The 15,166-nt window shown below is 33.3% G+C and overlaps 5 protein-coding genes across 8 annotated transcripts in view; 3 read left to right on the forward strand and 2 right to left on the reverse strand.

Moving 5' to 3' along the window:
* Positions 1 to 4,803, forward strand: part of LOC122537267 (probable serine/threonine-protein kinase kinX) — a 67,839-nt gene extending 63,036 nt beyond the window's left edge. Inside the window, exons 2-4 of one of the 2 annotated variants that reach the window (XM_043670315.1) lie at positions 769 to 1,672; positions 1,709 to 1,914; positions 2,235 to 4,803. In XM_043670315.1, coding sequence (XP_043526250.1) covers positions 880 to 1,672; positions 1,709 to 1,914; positions 2,235 to 2,666 — 1,431 coding nt within the window. In that variant the 5' untranslated portion in view covers positions 769 to 879 and the 3' untranslated portion in view covers positions 2,667 to 4,803. Of the gene's footprint in view, positions 1 to 768; positions 1,915 to 2,234 lie in introns of both variants that reach the window. The other variant, XM_043670308.1, reaches the window with a different exon arrangement.
* LOC122537283 (rRNA methyltransferase 2, mitochondrial) lies at positions 4,780 to 5,754 on the reverse strand. The gene has a single exon (XM_043670343.1). It carries the CDS (start codon positions 5,547 to 5,549, stop codon positions 4,794 to 4,796), a length of 756 nt encoding a protein of 251 aa, XP_043526278.1. The 5' UTR covers positions 5,550 to 5,754; the 3' UTR covers positions 4,780 to 4,793.
* A 39-nt stretch (positions 5,755 to 5,793) lies between these two features.
* Positions 5,794 to 8,297, forward strand: LOC122537276 (WD repeat domain phosphoinositide-interacting protein 3). Its single transcript, XM_043670330.1, has 7 exons — positions 5,794 to 5,996; positions 6,773 to 6,946; positions 7,027 to 7,284; positions 7,354 to 7,555; positions 7,616 to 7,839; positions 7,921 to 8,045; positions 8,164 to 8,297. The coding sequence occupies exons 1-6, from the start codon at positions 5,930 to 5,932 to the stop codon at positions 8,025 to 8,027; spliced, it is 1,032 nt and encodes a 343-aa protein (XP_043526265.1). The 5' UTR covers positions 5,794 to 5,929; the 3' UTR covers positions 8,028 to 8,045; positions 8,164 to 8,297.
* A 456-nt stretch (positions 8,298 to 8,753) lies between these two features.
* LOC122537303 lies at positions 8,754 to 12,415 on the reverse strand. Of its 2 annotated transcripts, XM_043670374.1 has the most exons (6): positions 12,154 to 12,415; positions 11,456 to 11,585; positions 11,191 to 11,365; positions 10,720 to 10,805; positions 10,516 to 10,651; positions 8,754 to 9,981 (listed from the first exon to the last, which is right to left on the reverse strand). In XM_043670374.1, exons 2-6 carry the CDS (start codon positions 11,534 to 11,536, stop codon positions 9,791 to 9,793), a joined length of 669 nt encoding a protein of 222 aa, XP_043526309.1. In that variant the 5' UTR covers positions 11,537 to 11,585; positions 12,154 to 12,415; the 3' UTR covers positions 8,754 to 9,790. The 2 variants fall into 2 exon arrangements, with proteins under 2 accessions (XP_043526309.1, XP_043526318.1); XM_043670383.1 differs by lacking the exon at positions 12,154 to 12,415 and having other exon boundaries at positions 11,456 to 11,604.
* On the forward strand, positions 12,402 to 15,069 carry LOC122537290 (UPF0193 protein EVG1-like). 2 transcript variants are annotated; one of them, XM_043670363.1, is made up of 5 exons: positions 12,402 to 12,487; positions 13,944 to 14,077; positions 14,145 to 14,241; positions 14,442 to 14,585; positions 14,651 to 15,069. In XM_043670363.1, the coding sequence occupies exons 2-5, from the start codon at positions 13,949 to 13,951 to the stop codon at positions 14,869 to 14,871; spliced, it is 591 nt and encodes a 196-aa protein (XP_043526298.1). In that variant the 5' UTR covers positions 12,402 to 12,487; positions 13,944 to 13,948; the 3' UTR covers positions 14,872 to 15,069. The 2 variants fall into 2 exon arrangements, with proteins under 2 accessions (XP_043526298.1, XP_043526289.1); XM_043670354.1 differs by lacking the exon at positions 12,402 to 12,487 and adding an exon at positions 13,336 to 13,705.
* The last annotated feature ends 97 nt before the right edge of the window (positions 15,070 to 15,166 follow it).

Below are 15,166 nucleotides of genomic sequence, written 5' to 3' on the forward strand. Positions count from 1 at the left end.
AAACTGATGGTTTCCAATTGAATTGTCCAAATTGTCTTGGACAGTTATACGTATTTGTACGTGTATCATTTGTTTGAGTAAAGCTGATAATTCCAGAGTCAAGAGCGGAGTTTAGAGAATCATAAATCTTAAATCTAAAATTTAGGAAATGAAACGTATCTTTCTAGAATTTGTTAATTTTTTTCTAAGGAGTCTCAAGACTCATTATCACAGAATGAACTCTGGTATCAATTGAGGGCCGTTCGCTAGAATTCCGAGCAGAACCGCGTAATTCGTTAAGTAAGTTTCCGGAATGCGTAGATGCCATCTAAGCGAGTGGCGTCTATTAAGGTTGAAAAGTAGGCTAACATAGGCGGTTGAAGATGATTCAATGCTCAAGTGAAAGCTCTCTAACAACCGAAGCTGAATGCAAACCTTGTGACACGGTATACCTACATACTTCCTTCTTTCGTTCTTCTGTATTTAATTATTCCGAGAATTCGAAGTTCTTTTATAAATTCAATTGAAAAATATTTCTTAAAAACATCGATGACAAAAACATTTTTCCAACATGAGAAGACATATTATACGAAGTTTCTTTCCAAAATAATCGATCGAAAATAATTATAAAAATTCCACTAAAAATGATATCTGAAAATCGAAAGATACTTATACTTTTATTTTATATTATATCATATCTTACAAAAAACAATCTTACTTTACATTATGATTCTAAATCTTTTTTCTACTATTAACAATCTTATTTTTTTTTTCTTTTTTTACTTACAGACGATTCCGGTGCGTCAAGGTTCGAGGGGAAGGTGACGAGCAGGTTTCAGACGAGAATCTTCAAGATAGCTCGAACGAATCCGGCAAGAAACCTCGTCGACAGACGCGAACATGCTCGTAATAAGTCAGCGTCAAAGGCATCCTTGCTGGAGGATGCTGCTCGCCATCGTTATTTTGTCCGGCCTCATTAGGTATTGCGAACCAATGTCCGTGAAGAGGTTCACAGACTCATCTTCCTCGTCGTTGTCGACGTTATCGAGAAGTTCCAGCGAATCGAGGTCACAGAATCTTGGCTCGCCAAGTGACCTAGCCTGGCAGGCTTGGCTCCTTCTGGACTCGCAAACAGGAGCACACTCTAGCTTGGACTCTGCCAGTTTTCTCAAACGGATCACGCCTAAAAGCGTGTTCATCGCGCCGGTATTACCGGCCTGTCCCGATGGTTATCGAGCGGACACGATGGGCAGGTGCGTGAAGAGAGTGAACATCAATCCTCAGGCTCACATCGGCTTTCTCTTACAACGATTGAACAACAGATATGGTAATCAAGCGAGCAATTCCGACACGTCGTCTAACAATAATCAAAAAAAGTCCAGTGGCCCTTTGCAGTTGAACATTCCGCTGTTTGCCGAGACGGACACCAAGTCGACGCAAGTGGACCACGAGGAAACCAGGGACTCGATGAACATACCGATCGTGGTCCCTTCGAAAAAGGAGGTCCGCGTGGAGAAGGTGGAAGAGAAGGTGGAAGAAGAGATAGAGGAGGAATTAGACGAGGAGGAGGACGAAGAGATAGAGGAAGTGAAGGAAGTGGAAGAAGCGAAGGATGTAAAAGAAGCGAAGGAAGTGGAAAAACCGAAGGAGCCAGAAAAACTGAACGAAATGGAAATACCAGAGGAAGTGGAAGATTCAAAGGAAGTGGAGGAACCGAAGGAAGAGAAAGAACCGAAGGAAGTGAAAGAACCAAAGGAAATAGAAAAACCGAGAAAAGCAGAAGAACCGAAGGAAATGGAAGAGGTGAAGGACGTAGAAGTGAAGGACGTAGAAGAAGCGAAGGACGTAGAAGAAATGAGTAACGTAGAAGAAGCGAACAATGTCAAAGAAGCGAAGGACGTAGAAGAAACGAAGGACATGGAAGAACCGAAAGAGGTAATAAAAAAGTTCTTTCAATTAGAATGAGTACAGGCGCGATATTATTTGAAGTACATAACTACTGCGTAATGTTGTTTTACAATGTTTCATCAGAATTTTGATGAAAAGGAGACCAAATAAAATAGCCTTTGAACTCGTTTTTTAAATGGAAAAACTTCGTATTGATAGCGAAATCTCGATTGTGCTCTATTCATTGTAGATGTAATTATGTATGGTACAATTACAATTGAAATTTTTTTTATTACATGTCGAACATCTGTTATTCTCATTCGTTCACTAGAACAAACTATCTAAATTAAAATTTTATCTGTCGCTAGTTACTGAATATTGGCGAAGAAACGGAGGAGGAAGAAGAGGATAACGAGGCCAGTGCCACCACTGGGAACACCACCATTTTCGACGAGTCTTTAGAATACGAAGAAGACGATCAGAATACTACGTCCACGCTTGACACTGCAGTTCCCGTAATAGATTTCATTGACGACACAAACGACACGAATTTTTCCGATGTGATCGACTACAAGATCCCGATCGAACTTCCCACATCGTTCAATGTATCCGACGCAAAAGCGATGAACGCCAGCGACAATCAAGAATTATGGAGCGAAGAGTCGCGAGTCTCGAACTCGACCGAGATGTCGCCGATATTAATTCTTCTTTCATCGACAACAACGGTGCCACCGAATTCAATAGCACCTAAGATAGAACTAGAATTGGCTAACAGTACTAGTAGGACTGTTCAGTTGTAGTATTGTTCTTCGTTGTATTTTTTTCTTTAACCCAGCTCTTCCTCTCGTGGAGGAACTACGATCGATGATACCTGACCCCTACTATCGGGATCGCAAGCGTCTTCTTCACGAGTTTGTGAATCTGGATTTCGGCGCGTACATGTGACATTGTATACCAACATTTTCAAGGCTAAACTTCTTAGAGATTCGAGAGCTTCGATTGGGAATATTATTGTAGCGATTGGCAATTCGACTAAATTCTAAGGATTCATTTACTTGAAAAAAGATGAAAGCAAAAGAAATCGAATAAAGTCTTTGCGATCTAGTCACAATAAATAAAGTCAAATAAAGTCACAAAGAGTTAATCGAAATCTTACCACGTTTCCACGGCATTAAAGATTCACATACCAAAGTGTTGGTTACGATAACAATATATAATTTGTATTTAACGATAATATTTGAATCACGAAAGATCGATATTCGCGAATACCCCGTGTACAATGTATATATGCACCGGAATCCGAGTTCGTGAACTCACGGAAAACATGACTGTGACCCCGGTATATCGAATCAGACTGATTTTAGCGGTATTTGCTTTATTTATAGAACATTTGTAGAACAGAAATCATGAATCTCTCTGTCACGAATAAAACTCACGAAAGAGGTGCGCGTTGCTCTACTCGGTAGCGACCAAGTATTGTCCATACAGCTCCATCATGTGCGTCATCGTATCTGCTCTCGTACGGAGAAACATAAACTGTTGCGATTGTACTTTCTTGAAACTTTTTTCTTTTGATATGTGAAGTGAAAAAAGAAAAAAAAAAAAACAGAAAGAGAATTGTAAGTTAGGCAATATTGTGACGTGAAAAGCTTCTATCTTACTCGGATGGAGATCTTCTTCAAAATTCAATTAGTTTAGGTGTGCACGCGCAATTATTCTTAAATATTAAAGAAATATTTAGAAGATTAATGAAAAGTAACATTATGTAAAAATTAATGACAATTTAATACGATAACGTATCTATATTATTAATGTGATATTTTCTTATAAGGATTCTAATAAACAAGTACAAAATCTATTTCCTTTAAAAAAGCTTAAATATTTTTTAAATTTAGTTTTTAAAGTTCAAGTTATGTATATCAATCAAAAATATTATAATACACAAACCTGTCAAGATAGATCGGAAGCTAATTAAAGGAAAACGTTGCATTAAATTCTAAAATCTTCCTTTCGGATATACATTTCTTACTTTTATGTTTCACATAAAGGAACAACAATGAACAGTTGTGCATATATCTACGAAAATTGCAACACTTTATGTCTCTCCAGCGTAATTGAGTTGAAGCTTACATCTACATTGTATAGCGAAAACACGTATCTATGTAGTATGAATGTTTTCGGTGTGCGATTTGATCATTATTCTATGCAAGCGCAACGTTCCGAAGATAATGCTCGGAACAGTATGAATCGAATCATCTGTCCGATGTCGTTTACGCTTTATGACCGTTATTGCGATAACTCTTTCTCACTTTTCACACGTACGATAACTTCTTTTTGTACGAGAATATGCGGTAGAGTGCATGCAACTACGGTGTGAAAAAATTTTTATTATCGTCATATATTATCCATCAGATAGTATTTGGATTTTATACAAAATATGTAATTATATCTGATTACGTGTGATCATCACGTACGAAACGAAAATTACGGATCTGACATCGCGGCCAGTAATTCTTTTTTACTGCTCTACGTATGCTTCGATGTGGTGTGTAATCTTTCTTTCTCCTGTATTTGAATGTTGATTCGTGTACATATTAATTTTATTAAGAGAAATTGTATATACATTGCATAATTAAGAAGCGTCTTAAACTTGTATTAATTGTAACTGTATAAAAATATTACTGTATTATTTATAACTAAATATATCGATGTATATTACACATTGTCGTATCGTGTCGTGTAGGAGCTGTTAGATCGCAGAACCGAACAGCTTATAAAAATCACTCGATGTTGGTCCTGTGCCGATAATATCATGCTTTGTTATTATTTACAACCTGTCCAGGCATGATGAGCGATTACGTTACACATCATTTTATTCATTAAGCATTTTTTATTGTACATAACTTAATTGTTAAAGAAACTGCATGTTACGTTGTACTACTGGATGTACTTTTTATCCCTTTGAATCCTCGAGCCACGAGAAACTTCTCTGTAGATTCGTCTCTCGTTGCTTCCGGCCTTATGCATTTCACGTATTTGTAAAATCTTGTCAAGTCTCTCTCAAATTGTTGAGACTTTCCACCGTCCCATAACTTACAAACAAACACTCCGTTCCCTTTAGTAATTTGCAGAGCAAATTTCAAAGCACTGTATGCAAGTTGTATTATGTTTTCATGATCCAAATCTCTCACGCCGGTTGCATTTGGTGCCATATCTGACAAAATTACATCAGCCTTCTTGCCATTTAGGATTTTTAAAAGTTCATTCTGAGATTCTGCAGCAGTAAAGTCCATGCCACCCAATAACGTTGCATTTTCAATTGGATACAAAGGTTGCTTGTCTATCCCAATGACAATCCCAACACCATCCTTTTGCACAGCATTTGCATTTGTCGCTTTAACAGCAACCTGTGTCCAACTACCAGGAGCAGCGCCGCAATCGATCACAACATGCCCTGGCTGCAATATTTTAAACCTTTCGTTAATCTCCAACAATTTGTACGCACTTCTACATCTATAATTTTCCCGCTTAGCCTTCTCCACATAAGGATCTTGCAACTGTCTCGTCAGCCATAACTGCGAGCTGTGCTTCTTCCCTTTCAAATTTCGAGGCACTTCTCGAAATAATACAGCGCAAGTGTGTAAATTATTTGTGATCAAATGATTTTTAAAAAAGCACTTCATGATATAACCTAACTGAAGTAACGCCAGAGAAGAGCTTCAAAATTCATGTACACAAATGAATCGTAATTCTTATTTTTTTGTAATTCTTTGTACTATTCGATCGTCTATTACGTAAAAAATAATTAATGGAAGTTAAACATCGTTTAAACAAAATCGGGACACTATGCGATTAAATATAATCTTTTGCGTATAGTTACATGTAAACTATTCCGGTGAAGCGCATATCAGCTGATTAGTACGCATGCGTAGAGACTCGACAGATGGTGACGGAACTTCGTAATTACGAAAAGCATCTCATGTGCTTGCCGGCGAGGATGTGATAGAATTGTACGACCAAACGACCGTTTGTGCGAATGTTGCGATTAAAGAAGTGATTTACAATGAACTTGACCACAGGGAATCCTCACGGGAACGGTTTGCTTTACGCTGGTTTCAATCAGGATCAAGGTATGTGACCGAGTGTGCCACATTTGACAGTCCAGTCGTATACCGTCAAATTTATTTTTTATTCCTAACCTTTGCGTCTAACTCACATCGTTTAAATTTATCACGACTTTACTTTCTCGTACGATTGATATCAATTTAAAGTGGAAAAATATGTTTCATCGGATCCTGATATGTTTAAAACGACTAAAATAAAGGAATTTATTATCAACTTCCTTTAACCTCATTCATATACAATTATTCCAAATTCTCGTTGATAACATCACATTAAACATATTTTAAATCACGAGTCATACCTGCAATTCATTTTACTTCAATTATTTAAATTTCTCTTCCAAACTGTATTATTTGTGTTTCATTTTGACCACTTATAATTATGTATATCATTCATAATATTGATCTGTTTTTTCATAGTATACAGTGAAAAAAAATTGCACTTAAACTTATTGAATTTATCTAAATTGTTAGAAATTTTATTTTTGTACTTTATGTCTTCCTCTTTTATTCCTTTATATATATCGTATCATGTGATATTCTATAATGAGTTCAATGATAATTATTCAACTGTAGTGGTTTATCTTCTTAATTTTTTGTATGCCTACATTAAGACACACGTATATATATACACACATTAAGTAATTAATATATATAGTGTATATTAAATAAAGAGTACATGTATTTCAAACATTATATTGCAATTTGAAAGAAAAAAATAACCATATAATATAAGAGAATAGATAACAATATCTTTACTGTTTATATAATCTTTCCACTTGTAGGATGTTTTGCTTGTGGTATGGAGAATGGTTTTAGAGTATATAATTGTGATCCTTTAAAAGAGAAGGTACGTCATTTTAGTGATGGAGGTCTTGGTTATGTTGAAATGCTATTCAGATGTAATTATTTAGCATTAGTTGGTAGTGGAACAAAACCCATGTATCCAACAAATAAAGGTAAAGTATTTATATATTTTTTTCTACCTCAGAATTTAAGAAATAGATTATTTAGTATCTATTTTACATAAAACTTTCAGTTATGATATGGGATGATCTTAAGAAATTACCAGCTATCACTTTAGAGTTTAATGCTCCTGTGAAAGGTGTTAAATTAAGAAGAGATAGGATAGTAGTAATTTTAGAAGGAGTTATAAAAGTATACACATTTACGCAAAATCCTCAACAACTTCATGTGTTTGAGACTAATCCAAATCCCAGAGGTTTATGTGTCTTATGTCCAAATAGTAGTAATTCATTGCTTGCTTTTCCTGGTAGGAAGAATGGACATGTTCAAGGTAAAATTTTAAATAATATTGTTAATTCATGTTAATTTATGAAATAACTTTTATCTATTCTTATTCCAGTGATAGATTTGGCTAATACAGAAAAGCAACCATTAAATATTGAAGCGCATGAGACACCTTTATCTTGTATAGCCTTAAACTTACAAGGTACTAGATTAGCCACAGCTTCAGAAAAAGGAACCTTGATAAGAGTATTTGAAACCCAAACTGGTAATATGATTAATGAGTTGAGAAGAGGAGCTAATCATGCAAACATTTATTGGTAATAAAAATGAGATACTTTATAACTGAAATGATATTATTCAAATTTATATTATTACAGCATCAATTTCAATCATGATTCCACTTGGCTATGTGTGGCGAGTGATCATGGAACTGTACACGTTTTTGCTGTAGAAGATCAAAAATTAAATCGTCAATCTAGTTTAGCATCTGCTACTTTTCTGCCAAAATACTTTAGTTCAAGCTGGAGCTTTTGTAAATTTCAAGTTCCAGGTGGTCCACAATGTATGTGTGCATTTGGAACTGATAACAATAGTATTATAGGTCAGTATTGCAGAATAGTAATATGTAATGTAATAATGATTTCTTACATGACAGATTCCTTTTTTTTTTTTGTTTTTACAGTAATATGTGCAGACGGTAGTTATTATAAATTCGTATTTAACAATAAAGGTGAATGTACGAAAGATTTTTATGCACAGTTCCTCGAATTAACGGACGACAAAATGTGATTGAAAAATAAAGAAAAGGTAAAGTATATCTATACCATTTGTTAAGCAATTAAATAAAAGTACATACATATCTAACATTTAATAAGTTATAGTTCCCTAAGTATATTAAGATTATTCTTTAACGTTCTGCTTTCAGTGTCTATGGGTGAGATCACATGAAATAGTTTATATGAAAAGTGAGTACTGTGTTGTTTGAAGTCGTATTATATAGTAGAGGACCAAACGAAAAGTACTATTTGTTGGTGCACTGTGCGGAACTATTAATGATAAGAAAAGAACTTTAAGGAATGTTAGAAGGCCTATTTCTGAGATGTTTACTTATGGAACTATAAGTTCTTAAATGTTACAAGCAAAGAGAGGAACTCAATGTTTAAAAGCTCCGCTTAACGTATCGGTGTAAAAGATAATTTTCTTACGTTTAAATTGAAGAACGTCTTTTAGCTAAAGATGCAGATATACGAGGAATATTATTCTGAAAGTAATTCAGAAATTTTTGGTGGCACATTACGCTCAGTAATCGAATTATGTACTTTTTTATATTTATTTTATAAAATTATAAATGTTTTATTCAGCCCTACAGAAAATATATAGCGTTCGAGTATAATTTGTATTTTCCGTATTTTGCGTCATAAGTGTCAAGTTAATGTAAAATCATGAGATTTGGCTATTTATCGATCGTATCTGATAATTAGCCAAATTAAAAAATGGGACGTATATAACGTAATCAAGTTTTATAACCTTTATTTTATGGTTTCATACATTTAATATACATATACACAAGAAATAACTACATTTAGTTGTTATTATTGAAATATTACCACAAAATATTAAGATTGTAGTATGACAAAGAAGTTGAGATCGAATATAAAATAAAAGTGATTATGGGACAAAACACTGTATTTGTTCATAATAAAATATAAAATAATAGTGATCAGTTGCAAACGATGTGTTCATTTTTTTTTCTTTTTTTCTAATGTATAATAATGCGAAATTCGATGAAAAATCGTATGCAACATTAATAATTAGAATTCAGTCTTACGGAAAGAATACATGTTACGCAAATATGAACTAAAGCTTTTCAACCTAATATCGTTGTTAAATTGAAAAGATTTTATGATTTGTCATGGCATTCGGATTAAAATGAAAAATATGTATATTATATTACGATATATGCGTCGCCGCATTTCGATATGCAGTTTAGATTTACATTAAGAATAATTGTAATTGTATATTTCTGTGTGCGTTGTCCGAAATTTTAAGGTATCATTAAAAAAAAAAAAAAAAAAAAAACAACGCGAAGCTATTTATTGACAATTAATCGTAAAATACGAACAATAAGTAACACGTATAATAATAAAAGCAAGCTTTTTGTACTGCAGACTTCTTTTGAGCTTTTATAATGAAAAGCTTTTAAAATGAAACATCTCCATCGTGTTTTACGTATAGAAATAAGTTGCACAGTGTTTTTCCAACATAAGTTTGTACCGCACCTTTCTCATTCGCCTTTCTTCTATTCAATTATCGTCAAAGGCGGAACACGTTTGAGATTTGATTTCAATTACAAAACTTTAGACGACAAGATTGAATCTGTAGGCCTTGTTGGCAGACCGAGTGTAATTTTAAAATTTGTTTAAAAAACACTGTCATTTGAAGGATATCTTTCGATAACGAAACCTCTCGTCATCGAGCGCGTCCTTTCACATTCATTGTAACGAATAAATACGACTTTTTGTCGCTATTTCTATAACTTCATATAATGATTTTTAAACCTCGTAGGGTTTATTTGCGTCTGCCTGAACGGCTTTTGATTTTTGTACAACCGGAACGACAGGCTTTTTCTTCACACCGTGAAGAATGTGAGTCAGTCCCTTTTTCGTTTCGAGACTCTTGTAGGTGCTATACACGACGAACCATACGTAAGAACTAGTGATCACGAGAAAGAGAACGATCATACCTGCAAAAGAATGATTTTCTATAATAATAGAATTTTTGAAATGGTTCAAATTTTTGACGACATATTGTGAATGTATTGGGATTGCGCATATGAAATCTTGTTTCATCGGAAGAGTAAAATTACTAAATGGATACCATGTTTAACAAAATAAAATTTTGCCACATCTCTCATTTATAACTCATTCTTTTAATTTTGCATTTACGAATGATTATTTCTTAAAATACTTAAACAATATGTTATACCATGATGGAAAGCAGTATTGAGAAAATTTTGCAGTTTAAAATTAATGATTCAATTGTGTAGAAGTCATTTTAAAATTTCATATGCACCAATCTGACAATCTAAAACTATGCGCTCACTGAAACGACATAATCTGAAGAACATTCAAGTTTTGTTTCAAGGCAGCAAACGGCATGCTTTTCGAGATACATGCGACATTAACGAAAAGTTGTTCGTTATTATCTCGCAATCAGTGAGGACGTAGTTTGATATTTGTTATCATATTTGCTTTTTTTTTTTTGTTTATGAACCTACGTTCACAGATATCAGCTTTGCCTCCAAGAGTAGCAATAAACGGGCAGTCTTGTTCTACCAAGAACAAAGAAATTGTCAGCGCCGATATTATCGTCATCATGACCATCATCCAGGGCGCCATGAAGTGACGATTGCTCTACCGGAAGAAATGCCTTGTTTTATCACGAAATCATTCTCGCGTATGGCTACGTAAACTGTAATTACCGTCAGCGCACCGTACAGGAGCAGGATAGTAGAAATAAAATGTATCACTGTGATCACCAGTCCACAGTACATCGAGTATACCGTTTCTAAACGTGTAAAAGATTTATTTAGAATTGATGAAAATGCTGAGGTAAACAGAAGAAGAAACGAAATACTTTTTAACCTCTTGAGGGATAATATACACATACTTACGTATATGTATAATTAATTTTTTTACAGGAAAAATACAAAAATACGATACGGCACATATAGTACATCATTTTTCTCGATTATTTAAAAATATTTTCTAACATTTACCTACACTTTTGCTACAACAAATTATTAAATATTTAACGTTCATATAAATATATCAACTATAGATATAAATCATTTTTTTCTTCATCTTAATAAATTTATTCCTGAAGAGGTTGAATGAATAATTAAACGAAAGTAGTAGAATAAAAAATATTTTTAAGATTATATTGTAAGCACCAGTTGCGTTATGGTGCGCCATATCCATTTTCCTAGTATTTAGATGATTAGATGATATATCTTCTAAGGCTTCTCTCTCGAGAGCATCTTCGGTATCCCTTACCACCATTTCTTGAATTCCCATCGCGTGTGCCAGTGCCAGCACGAAAAATATCATACTAAACCCGGATGTAAACTGTATTAAAAAATGAATTAATTTAATATGTAATCATTTCTTATGTGTTTGTTACATAGCGATAACAATTAAACGATAGATTATATTTACCAATTGGAACACTGCTATTAATACTGTACCCTGTTTCAGATTGAAATAATGCAAGAAATTCTTTAACAGTCCCACCTTCATTTTGTCGCTTTTTTTTTAATGTAATCAAAATGTTCTACAATTATTGTCCCTGAAAAGAAGTAACAACGATCAAAATTTACATCGAAAAACAATTGAAAAGGCTGTAATAAAGAATTTTTAGTAATTTAAGTAAAAAAAAAAGAATTATACGTTCATAATTAATCTTGTAATAATAATCTTTTGTACTTTTAGATGTGAGACCTATATCTTTTTCCCCTTCTAATAAGCATAATTATCGGTGCTTGTCGCTGCAAATCTTTTAATTTTTCATCAGCTCAAAGCATCAATGAAGAAGAGCAGAAATAAAGACATTATTTGAAATCTATGTATCATACGTGTAATAAAAACAATTCCTCCAGTTATCAGGTAGAGCATCAAACGAAACTATGATACGAGATATAAAATTTTACTAAAATAATCGGGAAAATCTTCTAAATGAAAATGATGCAATCCTCGAAGATTGCAACCGAAGTGCAAACTACTGTCATATAGCTCGATGGCAGTACCGATAACAATAACACAAAGATTAGGGGAAAAGGAGAGAAGAAAACGGAAAGAGGAAGTGTCAGATTTAATCGAGGATGCATCGCTTTCGAATGGAAAGTGTCGTTACTCACCTCGCGGAAAGGGAGCACGGAATATCACTGAAACGTAGTCCACAATAAGAATCAATAACTTTCACTGTCTCTCGCGTAGATGAAAACGAAAGATCCGATTGTCAAACGAAATAGTATCACATGAAGAAATAAAGAACTCGGGACGATGATGTATCGTCCTAGTTTGGTAGCCCCTTGCGAGGCTTGCAATGATAATTTGCAAGGGATGGCCCGTTTCTGTGCGTTCGACGCACAAAATGCGAGTTTACCTCGTCCAAGGGGTAGGAACGTAACCCCTAACGGTAGATTGAACGACATGCGCACCACAGACCGATCCACTGTCGCATCCTTCAAGGTACATACATATATTCGTTCCCAATTGATCATTGATTGTTACTTGCGCAAAAATGATTAATTTCTCACCCCCATAGATCTGAATTGTATCAAAATGTTGTTTCGAATGTTATTGATTCGCAACGGTGTCGAATGTTTTGAGTGGGGCATAATATTAATTTACTCAGTATTTTATATATATATATATATGTATGTATAATACATATTGATATTCTGCTTTATACAGAACAAATTAATTGACGTTAGATATTGGGTATATTTTGTCTAAAGATCGGATTTACATTTTATTTTATATTATCAAATACCTTCATTTAGAATTTACAGTGTAAATATAGCAATGCCTTTCGATTTCCTATTTTCAAATTATGAAAATTTTTATATTCTTCAGTTAATTATAAAATATAGTCGAAAATTATACTTTTATTTTATATTATCAAATACCTGCATTTAGAATTTACAGTGTAAATATAGCAATCCCTTTCGATTTCCTATTTTCAAATTATGAAAATTTTTATATTCTTCAGTTAATTATAAAATATAGTCGAAAATTATACTTATTAAATGACGAAATTAAGTATTCCATTGTAGATATATTTCCCTTGTAGATTATAGATTACAAAATCCTTAAATTAACTGAAAAATTATTTAAAATATATTATTTATCCGATAGTTTGGAACACTTTGACAAATATGAAGTATCACTGTTTTAATTTTTATTTTATTATATACATAATATCTTCGCTTCCATAAATCTTTTTATGTTAAATACAACATGATTCCGTTTATCAATAGATATAAGTATTATATTATTCTTATATTAAAAGTTCGTATTGTTCTAAAATAAATTCATAAGTGCCTCAATCTCATAGAAATCACCGATACTTCGTTATTATATTGACATGAATACCGTTTGAGTCTGTTAATGGCGTGGAAGTTTGAATCGCAGTTCGAAAGTTAGTTCGATTGAGGTTGAATCATTTTCAAAGTAGTCATAGAAACGCGACGGACGCGGTTCGTATCGCACTTGTCTTTTTTAACGTGACACGACAGTTCGTGTGCAACTGTTCGACTATGCCGATGTGCTAATTGTCGTGATATTCGATCTTTGTAAGAGGTTAAAAAATGGATCGGAAGTATCAGAGAGTAGAGATGGGAGTGGGTGCGTTTCACCACCCACCCAGAGCAAAATACAGCGAGGAAACAAAAAATTTGATCAAACGTAAGCAAAGTTTATGAAAAACTTCAATCAAATAGATTTTAAACATTTTATTTGAAACAGAACTTTAATGTTTTATCATTTCTTTTACATTTATTTCAAATATGAGATTGTACAAGTTATTGCCTTCGCAAGGAAAATCTAATGAATTTTATTCTTCTGTTATAAATTCTTTTGTCCTGATGTCAATTTATGTTGATCTTTCTTTGTGAATTAACATTTTATGAATTCGCGATCGTAGTTCTAATGGAAGAATCCAAAGTGAGCATGATGAAAAGAAAATCTATTCAGCAAGCGATTAATAAAGGTGAATCCTTGCCCGTTGGCGTGCAAAAATCGAAGGTTGAATCGGACAAGCATAATTTACAATACCAGGTAAAATTGATGAATTAAGATTACCGGGAAGAAAGAAAATAAAATTAATAAAATCCATACGTGGTAGGTTTTGATGCCTACTCTCTGGAAGAAACGATCGCAAGACATGATTATCGAAAGTGGTGCGTATGAAAGGGAACAATATAGAAGAACATCTCCTTTACGTAAGTTTACGTCGATTTAATTTAACATCTCAATAATAACATGATTATAATTTCGGTGATAATGAAGGAAGTAATTTATAAAATTATTTGCACAATCAAATAATATTAAAAGTTAATATTCTCTTAATTTGAGATGAAGTTATTTATATGATAAATTTTATGAAAAATTACCTATTTAATTTTTCGTTGTAAAAATTTAGGTAATAAAGAGAAGCAAAAGCGTCATTTAGCATGTATGATGGCGTATGGAAAGGATATGCCAGAAACTCCTCGTGGGCCAAGGATTCTTCATAAAGCAAGGCGAGAACCAAATTTTTTTGATAGTTCCGATCCAATCGATGAGTGTAAGTATAAGTAGCAAAACTAACTACTATGTTTCTGCTCTAATATATTCTTTTTTTATTTTCAGTGGTGCGTGGAATTCAAGAAAGAATGGAATTTTTAAGCGACATGCAATGCCTCGGAATGGACAAAAAATATCGTCCTATAATACAGCAAGAAATAGCACATAAATTACGATTGATCGAATCTGTGGACAAGCAGAGATCCAAGGAAATTCGCAAAGAAATCAGAGAACTTGAGAAACCATTGCCAAAACCACTACCTTTGGGACAACTTGATGATAATTAATTGTGCAATTCGTGGTCTTTTATACGTAACTAATTTATATTTTTTGTCAAGTTTACAGGACTTATTATAGAGTATTTTAGATAAGACAAATGATAGTTATAATAAAACGTGAGGACCAGAAATACTAGTATTCACTTCAGGAGAAAGAAACATATATTTAAAGTAAAAAAACAATATTTTTAAAAAATTAAAACGATATACGCATGATGTATTATATTGCAATAAAATGCTTCATTTATAACGATTATAAAAATTTGTATAATTACAGTTACATAACAGAAATTCACTGATTATC

Source organism: Frieseomelitta varia, unplaced genomic scaffold (genome assembly GCF_011392965.1).
Source record: "Frieseomelitta varia isolate USP_RPSP 00005682 unplaced genomic scaffold, Fvar_1.2 scaffold_160, whole genome shotgun sequence".
NCBI classification, from domain to species: Eukaryota; Metazoa; Arthropoda; class Insecta; order Hymenoptera; family Apidae; genus Frieseomelitta; species Frieseomelitta varia.